At 40.9% G+C, this 19,507-nt stretch overlaps 1 protein-coding gene across 2 annotated transcripts in view; it reads right to left on the minus strand.

The window, feature by feature from the left end:
- Nucleotides 1-332: 332 nt before the first annotated feature.
- ACVR1 (activin A receptor type 1) overlaps nucleotides 333-19,507 on the minus strand; it is a 141,239-nt gene continuing 122,064 nt past the window's right edge. For both annotated transcript variants that reach the window (XM_040229123.1, XM_040229124.1), the window contains exons 9-11: nucleotides 16,752-16,949; nucleotides 6,551-6,681; nucleotides 333-5,820 (exon numbers count right to left, since the gene is read on the minus strand). In XM_040229123.1, the coding sequence (XP_040085057.1) occupies nucleotides 5,686-5,820; nucleotides 6,551-6,681; nucleotides 16,752-16,949 (464 nt within the window). In that variant the 3' untranslated portion in view covers nucleotides 333-5,685. The remainder of the gene's footprint in view (nucleotides 5,821-6,550; nucleotides 6,682-16,751; nucleotides 16,950-19,507) is intronic.

The following is a 19,507-nucleotide window of genomic DNA, read 5'->3' on the forward strand; positions in this document are numbered from 1 at the left end:
GGTCTTCAGCAACTCAGTGAGCCTTAGCAAGAACCTCAAGCTAGATCTGTAAGGATGACTTCATTGAATCCGTGCAACACAAGACTATTAATGAAGACCTGATGGAATTGGAGGCCCATTTGCATGAACTGTCCTCTTCCAAACCTTTACTTTTAACCTTTGTGTGTCTTTAGGGCCGATGAGTCTCCTTAGGCAGCATAGAGCTGGCTTTTTTTTAAAATCCATTCAAGCTACTGTCTGCCTTTAACCTGGTGATTTCAGTCCATTTACATTTAGTGATTATGCAAGAATTTATCATTTACTTCTGGTGGTTTACCAGCTCCCTTGTTCCCCCCACCCTCTGTATACCTTAGCAAATTGGTGGTTTTCCCTGTAATTTGCTCAGTCTCTTTTTCTTTCCCCATGTTTTATGACTCTATAATAGACTTTTGCTTCTTGGTTAACCAGAAGCTAAGATCTTATAGATGAAACAGCCCTTTTTATTCTGATAGGAACTTATCTTTGTTCACCTATAAAGGTTGCCCTCTTTAATCCTCCTCTTATAGTTTTGACATCACAGTTAACCTTTTTAATGCCATAAATTAGCAAGCTACAGTAGTTACTCTTGAGTTTTTTCCAATTAAACTTTATACTATCATTAAGTGATTAACAAACCATTCTAATGTAGAGTTAAAAGTTTTCTAATTTTCACCTTTATCAGAGTATTATGAACTTCCATATGTTTTCCTGTCACTGGCATGGTTTCATTTTAGCTTAAACTCTTAGAATTTCTTGCAGGCAAGTCTGTTGGTGAACTCCTTCAGTCCTCATTTAGAAAAGTCTTTACTTCTCCTCATATCTAAAGATAGGTTTGTTGTTTAATTTTGGTTGACAGTTTTTATCCTTCAACACTTTGAATATGTCCTTCTTCTCTCTTTCTGCATACAGAGTTTATGCAGAGAAATCCATTGATAGCTTATTCGGGGATTACTTTGTAGGTTACTTGAGTTTCTCCCTAGTTGCTTCTTCATCATTGATCTTTTATTGGAGTGTTGCTTTACAGTGTTGTATTAATTTCTGCTGTACAATGAAGTAAATCAGCTGTATATATACCTATATCCCCTCCCTAACGGTCATGGACCTCCCTCCCACCCGCTCATCTAGATCATCACAGAGCAGCAAACAGGCTTCTAGTGCTTTATAGCAGGTTTCCCACTAGCCATTTTACACATGGTATGTACGTGTCAGCCTTAATCTCCCAGTTCATCTCCTACCCCACTATCCCCAACCATGTCCACATGTCTGTTGATTTTTGACAGTTTTTATTAGACTGGGTCTTGGAGACAGTCTGTCTGCATTGGGATAATAGGCTGTTCTATTACATTCATGGACCTGTATGTCCAATTCCTTCCTCAGGGTTGGGAAGTTCTCTGATTATTTCTTTAAATAAACTCTGCCCCCTTTTCTCTCCTTCTGGTACAGTTATCTAGTATTTGCTTTTCTGATAACTCTGAGTTTCTTCACTTTTTATAAACCTTAGTTCTGTTTTTTAAATGAATCATTTCTAAACTCCTACCATTCAAGTCACTTATTTCTTCTTTCATCAGATCTATTATTTTTGCTCACTAATGCATTCCTCATCTCATTCATTGACTTCTGCTCCAGGATTTATTTGGTTCTTTTTAAAATTTCAGTCTCTTTGATAAAGAACCTGTGATCATTAAATTTATTCCTGCTGCTACTGCTAAGTCGCTTCAGTTGTGTCCGACTCTGTGTGACCTCATCGACAGCAGCCCACCAAGCTCCTCTGTCCCTGAGATTCTCCAGGCAAGAATACTGGGGTGGGTTGCCATTTCCTTCTCCAATGCAAGCATGCATGCTAAGTTGCTTCAGTCGTGTCTGACTCTGTGCAACCCTATGGACAGCAGCCCACCAGGCTCCTCTCTCCACAGGATTCTCTAGGCAAGAATCATTTTTATATCATTTTATACTGGAGTGGGTTGCCATTTCCTTCTCCTAAGTTCACTGAATTTCCTTTCCGAGTGTTCTTACAGCTTGTTGAATTCCTTTATAATAGCTATTTTACATTTTTTATCAGATCACAATATTCCATGCCTTTGGGTTCAGTTACTGGAGAATTAACATTCTTTTTGTGGTACCATATTTCCTTGACTTTTCATAGTGCTTGAGGTTATGTACCTCTGCTTTTGCTTTTGAAACAGCAGACACTTTTCTTAGTGAAGGATTTGTTTTCTTTGGCTGTCACAAGTCAACAGGCTGGCATCTAAAAACCTTCTTTTGTGCTCCAGAAGATGACACTGTAGCTCACGTTTCTGGTTTTTCCTTACCAGGGTTAGTTTTCAAGGCTGCATTCAGGAGCACAGAAAGAGCCAGGAGCTGTGGGCTTTGGGGATGCCCATGACCTGACAGGGAGATCCACGAGTGGGATACTCCCAGAGATCTGTGAGTAGACTGCTAGCTGAAAGCCCAAAGCAGATGGCAGGAAACACATTATTTTGGTGTTCTTTGACATTCTTGTTTGCTTCCTTCCATCTCCTCTCCTTCCTCCCAGTCACAGAAATCCCCCCCTCAGAAATCTACGAGCTGCTGGAGACAAATAAGTATCTCTAGCAGCCAGGCAGTCTGTCACTCACATTTGGGCTTTCCACCTCTACTGGCAAAGAGGTAGCCACCGAAGCTGACACAAGTGTAGAGCACTGCAGTGTCATCCTGGGCAAATCAGGTGCCTCAATGGAGTCCCCTCTCTCCTCTGCCTTTAAACTCACCTCTGTCCAGCTCTAACGGTGTCCTGGAACCTCCCATCAGGTTGGCTGAACCTCTACAAATTCTCTCCCATGAGTGTCCGACACTCATCTCTATACTCTTCAGGTTTTCCTTTTCCTGATCACAGCAAGTAGGGGTGAGGCAGGCTTACTGTCTCCCTGGGACCCACAGCCCTTCTGAAGTTCTATTTTGAGGTGCAGAGATACGCAGTAATCCCTGCTGTCCTGGTATATAATGTGCAGAGGCACTTTTGTTCAGTTATGGATGTGACACCAAAGAGAGAAAAGAACACATGCTGCCACGATCCTGACATTCCTCTAGAAGTTAGTGTTCTACTTCTTGATCTAGGTGCTGTTTCCATGGGTGCAATCAGTGTATAAATTTATAAAAAATGCATCAAGCTGTACAATTTTATATATGTATATAATACTTCAAATGTTAAACACAATTCCACTCCACTTTTGGTGAATATACAGCCAAAATAATTGAAAGGGGGAGGACTCAAAGAGATATTTATACACCCAAGTTCATGGCAGTATTACTCACAATAGACAAAAGGAGGAGGCAACTGAAGTGTCGGAGTAGGCAATGGCCACCCACTCCAGTACTCTTGCCTGGAAAATCCCGTGGATGGAGGAGCCTCGTAGGCTGCAGTCTATGGGGTCGCAAAGAGTCAGACACGACTGAGCGACTTCAGTTTCACTTTTCCCTTTTATGCATTGGAGAAGGAAATGGCAACCCACTCCAGTGTTCTTGCCTGGAGAATCCAGGGACAGAGGAGCCTAGTGGGCTGCCGTCTATGGGTCGCACAGTCAGACACAACTGAAGTGACTTAGCAACAGCAGTAGAAGCAACTGAAATGTCCCTCAAAAGATGAATGGATAAACATTGTGTATATATATATATATATATATATATAGTGGGACATTATCAACTATAAAACAGAAGGAAATTCATTGTATGCTGTAACAAAGATGAACCTTGACATTATGCTAAGTGAAATAAGCCAGTCTCACAAAAGGACAAATACTGTGTGATTCCATTCCTATGAGGTACTTAGAGTAGCCAAACTAAAGAAAGAATAGAATGATGGGTGCCAAGGATTGAAAAGAGTGAGAAATGGAGAGCTATCATTTAACAGTTTCAGTTCTGCAGGATGGAGAGAGTTCTGTGGCTGGATGGTGACAGCAGCAGCATAACAATATAAATAGACTTAATACCACTGAACTGTATATGTAAAAATGGTTATGATGGTAAAATCTGTTATGTGTTTTACCACAATTTTTTAAGTTAAATGTGACCTTAATATATGCTCTCCACATAAATGCTTACTAATGAAGTTATTAACTTACCTCTGGTGAACATTCCAGAATTTTAACACCTCTACTCTGAGTTACTCTAAATCCTACATTTTAAACCCCATTGAACACAAGTTTAACAAGCCAACAACCAACTCTCCCCAAGCAGCAAAGGTAGGTAAGATGCCAAAGACTGCTTTCCCTTACACAGGATCTTTACACTAAACAAAATGCTTTGACCTTCTTCTTTCCACTTACATTCACAAGTCTCTTTCTAAGGAGGCAGGTCAGACAGTTTCCCCAGCTTTGTAGTTGGGGTAACAAACCTAAGAAAAAAATAAAATTGCAGCCCCTCCGCCCCACCAAATTTAAATTTTCTGGTACCAAGTTTAAGATGGAGGGCATCCTCCTTAGAACCTTAGTTAGTTAATAGACTTTAAATGCAAATTTGACTTACAAATTAGTTTTGTGCTTCTGTTTCCATAAGAAAATGCCTTATAATATGTAGATCTTTTTTTATGTTGAACAAAATTCACTTTGACTTGAAAACATTTTATTTAATTTATACAAATAACTACTAAATACAAAAAGTAGATTAAAACAAAATAGTTATTTTTTTCTGGCAGAGTTTAAATGCACATAATGGATAATTCCGAAGAAAATGCATTTTCCCCACAGCGTTCAGGACTAAAATTCTACTGAAATCTTTGCTTCTAAATCAGTAATATATTCGGTGGTGTCACGTGGGTAATGGCTAAATACGTTCTGCATATGAACTGAAAAAAAGTTACAGTCTACACACATATAAATGTGAAGCACTTAAAATGTGAATTTAACAGATAATAAAAGAAAATGTCCATTTCAGAGTATAGTGTTAAAAACATTTTGGTAATAAAATCATAAGACCACATAAAAATAAGCTTTAACATATGCATGCAGCAGTTTTGTAAAAACTGCTACCTGCACAAGTAATAAATAATTTGCAAAGTTGTGTATAAACAATTCCTAATGTTCAGCGTCATTGTAAACATCAGCACATGTGTAAAATGCAGCAAAGTCTGACATTACATTTTGTTTTGCCAAATTGAATTCCTATTATCCAAAGACAGACCAGTGGAGTACACAGCCAACATTTTGGCAAGTTGGGTCTTTAAAATTAAGAGTAACAGTGCAAGTAAGGAATGCAAACAATTCCTAGTGCAATAAAGAAGAGAAGCACAGGCAATATTGCTGATTAAAAATTCACCACCTCCTTGAGTTTCCCGTGGGGAGTGTCTAGGAGACCTGTGAAGATATGCAAAGCCACTGTCTTAATGCCCAGATCTCTTTTAGGATTTCTCTGTGTTCCTCCAGTTCCCTACCTTTGCAACATTGTCTGTCCAACGTTAAGTCTCTGCAGTGTGAACAGTTTGTGAAATGCCCAGGTCACAGTCATTGAGCGAGGTTAGGGTGGTTTTGGTGTCTTCTCCAGCACACAGCCGGGTAAGATGTCTGCCTTGTCAAAAGCAGCCATTTGGGGAGGGAGACAGATGGATTCTGTTCTGATAACCAGTCAGGCCAGCAATAGGTCCCAGCTGGACAACAACAATAATGTCAGATCTTCCTTCTTGACACCATGAAAATGTCAACAGTCAGTTTTCAATTTGTCTAGGGAATTATCAATTTTGGTCAAAGTCTTTTTGATACGCAGGGCTGTGAGTCTGGCAGATGGATTTTGATACCAGCATTCTTTCATCAGCTTGGCCAGGGAGGTTAATGTCTGAGGAGAGAAAGAACCAACAACACAGTGAATAAATAGCTGGGCAGATGTTATTTCAACCATTTTGCAGGGCTCTGCAGGTCTTGTGATGTTATTACCATCCTCCTTACACAATAATCAAAGCCTTGGCCACTGGTGAAGAAGCCACTCTTGAGTGTCTTAATGCTACCATCTGACTTTATCAAGTCAATTACATACGCCAGTCTGGACACCTTGATGGTTTTATGGGTATTAAAAGCCATAGTACTAACTCAGAGCTAATACTGAAATATGCAAATAGGGTCATTTCTCAATGTCTTAAGATTTGCTACTTACTACTTAACAACAGCAGTTAGGGACTGTCAGCATTAAACAGCCTATGTTTGGAATTTCAGATATGCAAAGACAGAAAAGAATTTAAAAGCATTAATCCAAGTCTCTTGGTTTACAGGTGGAGCTGCAGTGCTAGGGCTATTGGCATAGTAATGGCTCTCCCAATTCCCAGAGCTGGCCAAGGGTAAGAAGTCTTGTGAATGTTGTCATTTGTTATCAAGATCTATACATGCGGCGCTTTCAAGAATGAGACCACTTTGTGAACCTGTTCAACTAGGTCTAGAGCCCTTTTACACAAAATAGGAAGAGAAAGCAACAGACCAGATCACTCTACCAGCTGAAACTCTGGTGTGTATAGAGTTGTATACAAATGTATAGACAGTATAGCTCTGAAATGAAGCAAGCATAGTACTCTTACCGGGTCTGAGAACCATCTGTTGGGTATGTTAGGCCTCTGTTGATCCACACAGACTACCTTCCTCATATCTTCAAAACTTGGGTCATTGGGAACCACATCATAGAATGGTGGCTTGTAATCCTCCACAATACCTTCATACATGGACAAGAATTGTGTTGGTTAGCAAAAGAATAGAGGTTTCCAGGGTGTTATTGATGGGCATCACAGGATACAACACAGAAAAAAAAGAAAAAAGTACTGATCACCTTCCTCAAACTTCAAGATGATCCTAAAAGCTACAGGTAGGTCTTGAAAAAATACGTGGAAAACAAAGCAAAGGAAGGAAGCCCTGCAGAGAACTTAGGAGCAAAAACTGTTTAGAAGAAAATATGACTACTACTCAAAGAGAAACTCTGATTAAATAGGGTCAAGATACCTAAAGAAGGTACATGAATCTAGTAACTTCAAACCATAAACTGAAATGAAATGCAGTCCATGAACTAGAACTAGAGGCAAATAATCCAAAACCATCAGCAAAATACCCCTTTCTGTTATTAGGGGAAAAGTCACTGCTGTGAAATAATCCATCCCCTTTGGAGGATGCAAATAATGTAATATGAAATGCAATTTCGTCTTTCATCCAGTATGTTCTAAGTACCCTCTGTTATTCACAGCTGTCTGTCTGATGGCTCTATTATTTCCTCTTAGATCAAAGACACAAAATAAAATGCAGAGGACAGTCATTGGAAAGGAGAAGAATGGCTAAAAAGAATGAACTCTTCCTCACTCCCAGACAATTATGAAAGTGGCTAATTTCTGCTCTCGCATGGTTTTCAATGCTTTGGAAATCTTTTTCCCCAGCAAAATTACATCAGTTCCTTACTCTTTGCAAAGAAAAGTAGTTCCACAAACAGAAAAATTTAAATAATTTGGAATGAGAAAATGGGTTCTTTTTTTTTTATAGAAATAAAACCCAGGAAATCCATTACTTCTCTTCCATCATCAAAGGCCTCAACAATGCGGCTAGTGGATTCCCTGGTTTACTGCCCTCTTCCTCCTAACTTCTCTTCCTAAATACCTACTAGATCGATTATTGGCACAGACGGGAAGATAACTGTTTTGCAATCTCCTTTTCATTTGTCAAAGAAATTAACAGTGAGAAGCTGTTCTAACAAATCCCATATAAATACAAACCGTTTATGGAAAAGATTAGTCATGATAAGGAACATCTGTTAAATACTATAGTTTTGTTAAACTTCATAGATTTATTTTTAAAATGGAATGTAGTCTAAATTAGATTTAAAAATTATAATTGATATTTTAAAATCTAACTTACATTGCTTGACTGGGTTTGTAACGTGTACTAGTTAGTGGATTAACACCATTCCTGGCAAACAAACAGTTCAGACTGGGCATAAATCACTGCTTTCAAAAGACGACTTAAGATACTTCATCTCAGAGGCCTTACCTACTACTACTCTTGTCAGGCCCCTAGGATGCATTCAAACAATATTTTAATTCTTTTCAATACACATATTACTAGGAGACATCACAGAAAATAGAGCTGAACACAGACCTGCAAGATAATTTATACCTTTATAAGGGCCACATGAATTTATAAGAAACAGTAGGATTGTGCCTGCTTTATCATTCTTTAAAAATCTAGCATTTAGCCATTTGGGAGTAATTTGCCTAGCCAGCTTGGGAAGGGTTATGCAACTATGAAGTTGAATTTTTATGTAAATGCAAAAGTACAGTTAGATTTTTTAAACAGAATTTGGGAATACTCAACAGTAAATTTCACTATACAAAGATGAAGTTTTCTTTTGGGTTTATAGTTAATTTCAACTGCCATTTTTAATAAAAGGAAAAGAGATCATTTAAATCATTATGTCTGGGACTTAGTCACACTTCTTGTCAACCATTGGACAAATGGTTGACGCTCTCCATCTAATGTTGATCATGCTTCCCCAGAATAAAATAAGTCTGGGATTAAACTCCACCATCATCTGGAACTCCCTCTGGTCAAGGAAAGCAATTATTTCAAAGTATATTACATACCAACCATGTCTGGCACATCATACTAAACACTGAGGATGATAAAAGTATAAGACATGCTCTCAGTTTCCAAGGAACTCTAGTGGAAGATGAGGACACGCCCCTCTCTTTTTTTGCTTAGATAATGGAAATCTTATTAAAAAAAATTATATTTTACCCCTTTATATATCTTGAAAGGCAAGGATAGATGTTCTAAGTTTTACTTGCTAGTTTCCAAATTGGCTCAAAAACCACTTTAATCCCTTAAACTGTGTGATCCAGAGGCTGTCCTTTGCACTTCAGTTCAGTCGCTCAGTCGTGTCCAACGCCTTGTGACCCCATGAATCGCAGCACGCCAGGCCTCCCTGTCCATCATCAACTCCCGGAGTTCACTCAGATTCATGTCCATCAAGTCAGTGATGCCATCCAGCCATCTCATCCTCTGTCGTCCCCTTCTCCTCCTGCCCCCAATCCCTCCCAGCATCAGAGTCTTTTCCAATGAGTCAACTCTTCACATGAGGTGGCCAAAGTACTGGAGTTTCAGCTTTAGCATCAGTCCTTCCAAAGAAATCCCAGGACTGATCTCTTTTAGGATGGACTGGTTGGACTGACTAAGGACATACAAATAGAGATGTGATGTTGGTGATGAAAATAATGGGAAAAGAAGATATGAAAAAAATATAAACTAGGGGTAGGGAGAAGAGGTGGGGGACACGGTGCTCAGGGCGTTTTAGAGAATTAAACCACACCACTTGTGTGGTTTAAGTACCAGACATAAACCTGGTGCCATGGAAGCATAAGAAACTTTCTGGGAGCCAGGACTTGAGGGAACCGAGAGATGAACTGTCGAGAAAGACTATGGGACAAGAACACACCAAGGAGAGGGGGCACTCCAGGCGGGCGGAGCATAGGAGGGGATATGGAACAAAAACAAGGGGTTTCCAATGATCCTTCCATGTTGGAGAAGGGCAGGGACGTTCCCTTGGCTGATATGGGTACACATGTGGTGGGGAGGGTGAGAGGTCAAGGTTAGGCTGTGAAGTGACTCATGTCGAGGCAGGAAGTTACTTACAACTATTCCTCTTCTGCCAGAAAACAAGTGGACTTTCAGTCCTTTTACAGTAGCACCCAATAAGTAACTGCCAAATCGTGAGCCAGCGAAGAGAACAGCGTGCACTCAGCAAAAGGGACTAAAAATACAAAGTACTTCAAGTGCCAAAGGAGTGGAACAGCAACAAAGGATCCAGGAGCACAGCAGGAGAGGAGCTCTTCAAGACTGGTCAAGGAGGGACAAAGCCTGCCAGGCCTTGCTTTTTCACCTTAGGAGGGTGAAACTTCAAGAGCCATGGAAAGAATCAGAGAAATTATCCATAACCTCTTCCCCCACAACTTTGGACATGTGTATCTGATTTATACAATTAGTTTTATTCCTGGACATATGTCTAAGTGATATTTTTCTCTGGGGCAAATATACCAACAATATCCCTGGTATTAATTCACTGCATGGTTCTAAGTAGAAGCCTTAATTGCCAGGCCTTAGTTCCAACACCTGTAAAGGACACATCACGATCTCAAGAATGCCCTGGACAGGGCTTCAAACCACACGAAACACCAGAGAGGTCTTTCTGAAAATGCAAGGATCCAGAAACAAGGCCTTCCTTGTGATCCTCCATACCCGAACCATTTGGCTTTCGAAGTTTGGGGGATTTTTTTCAATTGCAGGTAAGAGTGTATAGATTTAGCTATACTCTGAACAATCTGAAGGTGAGACAGAGATACATGCATGGAGCTGCTGTAGAGCACAGGGAGCTCAGGTCAGTGTTCTGTGATGATCTAGAGAGGCGGGATGGGGAGTGGGACAGGGGATATATGGCTGATTCACTGCATGCTATAGCAGCAACTAACACAGTGCTGTACACAGTTATACTCCAATATCTAATAATTAAAAGAATCATACATCCATGTGCTGTCAGAGTCAGGTAGATCACAGCCTTCTTTTCCTTCAGAAGAAACTGAGGACCACTCAGGGAAATGTGCTTGTCTAAGCACACTGCCAATTAATGACAACCCAGAACCCCTTTCCCTGTTTGTATTCTATGACTGTTCCCAACAAGCCCCAAATGGGACAGTGCGTACATCTCATCACAACAGTGGGCTCACTCTCCCCACTGCCCCACAACTTGGGTGGACACATGCGAGTGACAGGTGAGGGAAGCAGAATCCCCAGCACCTACATACATACAGAGTGCTACCATTAACAGTTGATGCCTACAGGAATTATAAAACCCTTCAGAAATCAGAACATTACAACTAAAGCCATTTTACGTTGAATCAGAGTGCTTTATGGTTGGCTGCTGAGAAATCTCTAAGTTAACACAGTGTTTCCTTCAGGGATGACCTGTGAGAAACGGTTCACAGACAAAACGTTTTTTCATCTTAATTAAATAACTGTATATGCACTTTTAACATTATCTTCCATTTAATGCCATGGGATACTGGCTTTCCCACTTCCGGCAGTAACATTCATTTCCTTTTAAAAAGAAATGTTTGAAAATTTTCAAACAATTAAGAAAATAATGGTACAAGTGGCACTTGGATAGGAAAAAGATCATAAAGGTAGTGCATATATGAAAGAATCTTGGGAAGCACTATTTTCAGAGACGCATTTTTTCATGATAGGAACAAGATTCAAAACATATATCTATTTCGCCTGGTGATCCAGTGGCCAAGACTCTGTGTTCCCAATGCAAGGGGCCGGGGTTCAGTCCCTGGCCAGAAACTAGATCTCACATGCCACAGCTAAGACGCAGCTCAGCCAAACAAATATATTTTAAAAAATAAATGAAAAATGTTACTTGTCTTAAAAAAAAAAATCTACTTGTGTTACTTTGCTTACCACTCCTTACAGGAGGGATTCAAACAGTTTTCACGCCATGGCCCACATAAAAAATGAGGGACAGGCAAATGGATGGCACTCTCACAGCCAAGGGGCTCCAGTCTCAGTCCCCCTTGACCCTGCCTCACTGCCAGATTTCAGAGTCACACCTGTAAGCAAACAGGGCGCACCTGCTGGGAAGCCGTCTTTCTCCCCAAGGGAGGTGCACCTTCCTGAAACAGGAACACAGTTGGAGTCTGCTAAGTACAGTACACGTCTGGCAGCGATGACCTCATCCCACCACCCCCACTCCAGTTCATGGGCCTGTGGAACCATGTACATCAAAGTCAAGACTAAATGCATCATCTGAAATCTGTAAAAAAGTCATTTCCACTCCTGGGATTCCCAGCAAAGAAATAGCACCACAGCAAATGGTCCAGAGACTGCTGCCCCGTCGAGCCCTACTAAAAATACTGATTAACATTACAGCTGTCAGAGGAGACGTCAAAGGGCCTAAGAGAGATGCGCAGCCATGTTCTGAGTTAAGCTATGACCAGACACCTTACATCTCACATACCTCAACCTAGAGGGAGGCGCTCCACTAGAGATCCAAGCATTCGCTGGCTGTGGAGGCCTTACAAGAAGAATGCATCATTCACTTGACGCCGGGGCTGTTAGAAGGTGGGCGTCACAGAGGCGTGCCTTGGTGGGGGGCTGCTCTGAAAGGTGTGTCGAGGAAGAGAGGCTGGTAAGCAGCAAATTTCACCCAGTAAAGTTCTGCTCGCCTCTCGTTATTCTGTCGTGAGGTCAACTGACTGCCCTCCTCTGGTCTAGACCTTTAACTCAAGGCCATAAAGCTCCAGGAATCAAGGAAAAAAATCCTTCCTTCCTACTCCACCTCCATATTCCCGCCCCAAACCCACACTCAAAGCCTCAGACAAACCTGAAAGAAATCACTTGAATACTTAAAAAGTTCTCTGTTTCTCCCCTTTGTTCAAGCCTTAATAGACACTGAAGTAGTGAAATAAAATCATGAAACACACTGATATTAAGTTGCTGACGAAAATCGAGTCGTGGTTTCTGTATACAAGCCCGTTGTGCTTAGGAACTGGATGCACACATGGCTCCTTGGCAAGCCCAAGGGCTCACAGAAGAGGTTTTCCAAAGTATGTGTGCCAAACACAAGCTTATTCTAACAAGTATTTCCTAGTCCACACCCCATTAAGAGATGTAGCTTGGCCAGCAGGGTTTTTTCAAGAAGATACAAATGCTTTTTGACACACTGGATTCCATCACAAAGTAAAGCCAGTCACAGGGCAACAAAAGCGTGTCTGCAGAACCCTCCTGTGGGCAGAGAAGAGGAGACATGCGAGGGGTATAACAGAGGCTCATGCTGCTGGGATGACGCTGTAGTCAAAGGTGGGCCGAGGGAGGGCAATGAAGATCATTTCAGTTTTTAAAGCCAAAAGCAGATGACCACAGTATTAGAGCAACACAGCTCTGTTGTTTCTACATACAGGGTTCTAAACACTGAAAGCTGAGGCTTCAGAGAAAGGACTTCTGATCCCAAGAAGGAACAGCTGCAGGATGCTTGGCTGGGGCTACTAGAGGTATTTTGATCAGCCCCAAAGCTAAATGGCACAAGTGAAGAGCTGTGATGCACCCACTTACCTATGGTGTCCACACGTCAAATTCTGTCTCCATGTCACACTGAATCCAGGTAACCAGAAAGTAGTGTGTCTGCAGAACTGTATATTAAAGGAAGAAAGGAAGAGTACTGCCCGAGAAGTAGCAAAACTCCAGAAAGAAAGGCCACGCCCTAGCTACAAGACTAAAAGGAGAAAGGGACCCTGCTTTGGCTTGGAAGTGAGAGCAAGTTTCACGTATCAGAACACAAACCAAGAAATCCTGCTTACACAGGCTCTATCAGCATCCTAGGGACAGTCTTTATTTCACGGCCTGATTAAAACTGATAGAACATGTTCCAGTTTTACCTGGGATCTCAAGAGTACAGTCGCTGACTACAGCACAGCATCACCTGGGGCCCTGTTAGAAAACAAAATCCTGGGTCCAGCCCCAGACCTATTAATCAGAGACTCGGCGGGGTGGGCGGGGGAGGGCGTTCAGTAGTCTGTGTTTCTAGGTGATCCTACTGCACACTTTGCAGCTTAAGCACTAGTGATCCAAGCAAAACCCTGCCTTAGATCCACATAGAAAGTTCACCCAGAAATGGTGAGAAAATGGTTTTCCTTCTGACCAATTCCAAATTCGGTATCAAACTAAACACAAACAGTAAATTCCAAAAGATACTACTGAGATAATTTCAGATGCAAAAATGGACTGAACTCTCATTTCCTGTACAGACACAGCATGAAGTTTATTATTAGTAGCAAAGAAATGTAAAGTTCCCATGAAAATATAAAATGCAACATATTTTTATACTCATGGTTCACTTGAGGATCATATTGCTCCAAGAGAACTATCTGGTCATCAATTTTTACAATAGACTCAGGAACTCAAAGGACGCGTAATGATAATGACCTTCCTAAGATAAGATATTCATATATTTAAATGAGGTACATTTAATATGCAATAATTTCAAAAATATATATCCTTTTAATGTCAGATCTTAAAGCTAGTAAGAAAGTGAAATAGGTACATCACACCCTGGGGTGAGCAGGATATTGTAAATTAGAACAACTCTTATGGAAAGCAATTTGGCAATATGTGTCAAGCCATAAAAACATCCATATTCTTTGACCTAATAGGTCTACTTTGTTTCAAATTAAGAATAATTCCCTAAATGAAAAAGTTATATGAACAAAGACACCTACTATTGGCCCCACATGGAGGAGACAGGATATCTAACAATATGGAAACAGTTAAATTCATGAACTGACCATTAATATGACCACCAAAAATGAAAACAGATTAACACTAAAAATCCACAAATGAAGAAGATACAAATTATATCTAAGAATTACAGAATTACAACTAAGTAAAATATATAATATATACGTGCTTGCACAAAGAAGGCGAAAGAAACATGAACGTTGGAAGGCAAAGGCAAATCCTACTCATTTTTCTGTTTGGGGGATAATACTACTACTCAATATGAATAGATCTATCTGCAAGCAGCCTTGAATACTTGCAAGTTTGAGTTTGGATAAACTAATTTCTATCTTTGTGCATGTATATATTCATGGGAGAAGGGAAACTCGAGAAAGAGGAAAATACCAAATTAGTCATTGTCAAGGGCCAGTGGCTGATTTAAAATGAGACTTACCGCCCCCTAAAAATCAAACCACAGAACAGGAGCTCAACCCACAAAATTTTAGGCAACAGAGAACAATCTAAACCATGATGTAAGTAGGAGATCAGTAAATCAGAAAACATCCAAAATAGTCTCTCTCCCTCTACCCTTCACGATTTCCAGAAATAATGTTAGAAGGTAGACTGAGAAAACTACTATTTGTTGAGCTACATTTTAAACCAATGACTCTAATTTCCAACTGACTCCTATTAATCACAGCTGATCTTCAAAAGCCATTTGGGTTTAAGCCTGTGATACAGGGAACGAATTTGCAACACGAGTTCTTACAAAGCCCAAGTCCCGAGTTTCTGCCAAGTTTGGCTTTCATCCACAGGCTGGCCTGGCACAGCTCCAGCATCCACAGCTGGATTGCTACCATCCTGGCCTTGGAACATTAACTTCCTCTTCATCTGGGGCAAGTTTCCCATCACACGGTTTATTATGACACCAATCCTTTTCTAACGTGTTTAAGATAAACTAATTAGAATTTGATTTTCAGTTCTAAGCCTCTCAAGCATTATTAGGGAGGGGCATGGGAGAAATGAAGTTGCTGTGCAATTTCAGGCAAAGTTCAGTCAGAACTTTATAAATCAGCAAAACAATCACTCTGTTGCAAACAATTCTCAAGGCGCTTGAATGGCACAAAACGAAGTCAGTAGCTCCCAACAATTGAGAAACAATTACCAAGAAAATGTTCATGACTCCATCCAAAAAAAAAAACCAATCTTTAAAAGAACTGTCAGGTTACAATATTTGTGTGTTTATGTTTAATGTGAAACAGGGCTTTGATACCCTTAGAGAGTTTGTTAAACTCTGCTTGGGGGTGGGGCGGAGGAAGGAACGCTACCCCAAAGGCTTGCCAATTTAAATTATTACACACTAAAACTACGTTACCCCAATTCCACTTCTCTCACAGAACCTCCTATTCTCTGGCTGTGTTATTCTCAAAAATTATGGTTGCCCCAAGAATTTCAATCATTACAAGAAAGTATCAGTGGAAGGTGAGATGGAGCTTGTGTTAGCGACTCCATGCATTCTCTAATACTTTAAATCTAGGATCCCAGTGGGTCCCAGAAAGGCAGAGCATCTCCTGAAAATGAGTATCAGTTTAAACATATAGCATTTTCTTCTGCTTTCCAAGAACAATTTCCAGATGTGTCCTCTGTGAAGTAAGACTTGCAATTGTGAAGGTGTGAAGTGGTCAATTTAGTGGATTTGAGAGATGCTGCTCTGATACCACTTTGTGGGTAGATGAGACACATGTTGTACTTGAATGAGAATACGTATTGCCTCCAGAATGCAGTAAACTTAAAGTTCAACAGTGCATTTTTGGTGTTTTTGGCTGATAAGAAAGATGGAGGTGAAAGGTTATGGTAGGGAATATAGGTTAAGAATTATCGACAAATATGTGCTTCCCTAGCGACTAAGGCAACACCACCACTTCCTTATACGAGGACCATGATGAGCCTCCTATTCAGAGCTTCCTGAATGTAAACTTCACTTACTCAGCAAGTACAGCCAGCTTCTTACAAAGGAGTGAATTCCTAGTGTGCAATCTGAGTCTCTTCTCAATAATCCAAACTTGAGAAGGAAACTTATCTAAAATAGCAAGATTCACCCCTAGATTTACTTGAGCATTCTCCTCATGATAAACATCACCTGAGAAAAGAGCAGAGGAGGAGGAAGGATGGGAGAAAGACAGAATCATGAGGATGGAGGAAAGAAGAATATGGACTGAAGGAAAAATACCAACAATCAAGGAATATGTAGTCTTTTGCAGGAATACTTTTTCTACCACCATCTCTTTTTATGCAGTTAAAACAGACTGCCCTTATGCGCCTTCCACCGACCAGCCATAAATCAAATATAAATGCCGACAGCTTCACAAATATGATTCATGGAACAATGTGGACTTAAATATTCCCTTTGCCCTTTTAAAGGTAGCAGGATCAAGAGGACTCAGACAAGGACAACATTATATGAGATCAGTTACCTACCATTGCTCACCATCCGCCTGGCCACCTCCCACAAGACAAGTCCGAAGGCCCAAATGTCGACTCTCTTGTAAGAATCAAAACAATCCACCTGGATAGTTTCATCGAGAACTTCGGGGGCCATGTAGCGTTTGGTGCCCACACGGGGGTTGTTCCCCACATCGAGCTGATTGGTGCTCTGGGAATGCATGACTGCCAGGCCTAAAAGGAAGGAGACAACAGTGTCAACACTTTCTCACAGAGGGTTGCTGAAGGTTTTCAACCCAACCCGGTCAACAGCGCCCTCTTGTGGCATCCAAGGTGACTGCCACATTTCCCACCCCCCACCACCCCTAGTCATCCCTGCAGTGCTGTTCGGAGGACTTAGGTTGAGAGCAGGAAAATAGGGATGATGCCAGAAACATCCTGGGTGTATTAAGTTAATATAGGAACCTCAGAGATAAGTTTTGAGTAAATAATACACCAAATCAATACGAAGCTGGTGTTCAAAATCCACAAGAAAACAGATTCACTTGTTAAATGGGAGCCTCAAAGGAGCTCTCAGCTCCAGCACAGCTCCAACTGGTCTCCAAACAAACTTCAAACTGTTTGAAGATGGAACTTTGAGGTAATTTATCACTACATATAGAGGCAACTGCTCCGGGCCCTGCTCTGTCCCTAAAAAAGGACCACTCATCTGAACAGTTGTTATTGTTTAGTCGACTCTTTACAAGCCCATGGACTGTACCTTGCCAGGCTCCTCTGCCCATGGGATTCTCCAGGCAAGAATACTGGAGTGGGTTGCCATTTCCTTCTCCAGGGGATCTTCCCAACCCAGTGATCGAACCCACGTCTCCTGAATTGACAGGTGGGTACTTTCCTACTGAGCCACCTGGAAAGCTCCATCTGAACAGTAACCTGGGCCAGACCCACAGGCTTTTTTCTCAACAGCCACATGTACAGAGAACAATAAGCTGACCCCAGATTCAAAGCATAGCGCTCATGTTAAATGGTTCTGAAGCACTTTCTTAAGCCATGACTCATTTCAGAATTCATCAGCCAACTAAAGAGACCCACATTCCTCACAGACCAAGGGACAGATACATGCATGGTTTATTTGAGAATGGAATTTCTGATGCATAGGCAGGCCAACTGAAGATGATCTTTTCTCTGATACTGAGAATAATGAAAATTGCCAGCGTGGAGTTAGCAGGCTGTGTAAACCTTTGTATCCCAGTGGGGATCCCTCAGGTCATCTGTGGAGGATGCTTCTCCCCCCAGTCCATGGCTCTGAATGGGTGGGATGAGGACTCCATATAAAGCCGGGAGACAGCATGCATGTCATCTCAGCCTTAATAATTACCAGAGACACTGGCAACTGCGTTTGACTCAGACTGGTTCCTCTTTCCCTTAATTTTATAATCAATCCTAGGATTCCATAGCTACTATGAACAGTTCCCAAATCATATATGCCCCTCCATTTCCAGAACCAAATAGTCAAGATAACAGAATACAAAACAAGTGCAGTTTAAATAGGCATAGAGATGCTAGTTGTGGTGGTTTAAAAATACACCCATGAGTGTTTTGAAACTTTTCCCTTAAAGAGGGGAAACTCAATTCCTCATGCCTTGAGCATGGGCTGGACCATCAAAGACAACATGGTAGAAAAGTGTGTGTTATTTTCAAGATTAGGACATAGAAGGCATATGTTTCCCTGTTTGCTCTCTGGGGTCATTCATAGTGTTGAAGGACACTCCAGCAGCCCAGTGAACAGGACCATATGATAAGGAGCCGAGCATGTCATGTGAGTGAGCCATCCTGGAGGTTCCTCCAGCCCCAAGCAAGCCTTCAGATGCCTGCAGCCCTGACTGATGGCATGACTGCTACCCCTCTAAGACCCTGAGCCAGAACCACAGACTTGAGTTGAACTTGACTGTTACCCCTCACTGAGCCTGACTGTTACCCTTCTAAGATCATGAGCTAGAAATATACACCCAAGTTGTTCAGCTTGACTGTTACCCCTCTAAGATCAGGAGCCAGAACCATAGGCTCGAGTTGTTCTGAGACTGCTGACTTGACTGTGTGAGATAATAAATTTGTGTTCTTCTAAGCTGCTAAGTCTTAGAGGTAATTTGTTTCCCAATAATCAGTAATTACACTAACTAAAGAGACAAACCAACCAAATGAAATGTGCCTCAATTCCTATTTCAAAAAAACTGGAAAAACTGGAAAATGGATACAGTAAATGATCTTAAAGAATAATCAGTAACTTTTAGGTGTGATAAAGTATGATTATGCAAGAGAAGTATTTCTAAGGGGTTCATTTTGAAGCACTTAGGAGTAAAGAATTGTGACGTCTACAGTTTATCTTCTAATGAATTTGCAAATATATATGCTCGGCCACATATAGATAAAGGAAATTTGGAAAAATGTTAATAACTGTTGAATCTAGGTGTTGTGGATATGAATGATCATCAAACTATTTTTTCAGTCTGTATATTTGAATTTTTTTATAATCTAAAAGTTAGGAAAATACAATACTGTTGTTTTTGCTAAAATACTGGTAGTTTTGCAATATTAATAACAACATAATTGTGACTTTTAATTTCTAGGTATAAAGTAAAAAGCTAATATAAGTTGTGGTCGCATAGGAACTATCTCCTGTACTACTGATCTACTTCCCTGAATACCCCTTAAAATACAAAGTTGTGTTTGAAACCATGAATCCAGTTGGAGGGCTGTAGGCCAAAATAAATGTAATTAGTCAGTTGGCTTTGCCG

Source organism: Oryx dammah, unplaced genomic scaffold (assembly GCF_014754425.2).
Source record: "Oryx dammah isolate SB20612 unplaced genomic scaffold, SCBI_Odam_1.1 HiC_scaffold_27, whole genome shotgun sequence".
Lineage (NCBI taxonomy): Eukaryota > Metazoa > Chordata > Mammalia > Artiodactyla > Bovidae > Oryx > Oryx dammah.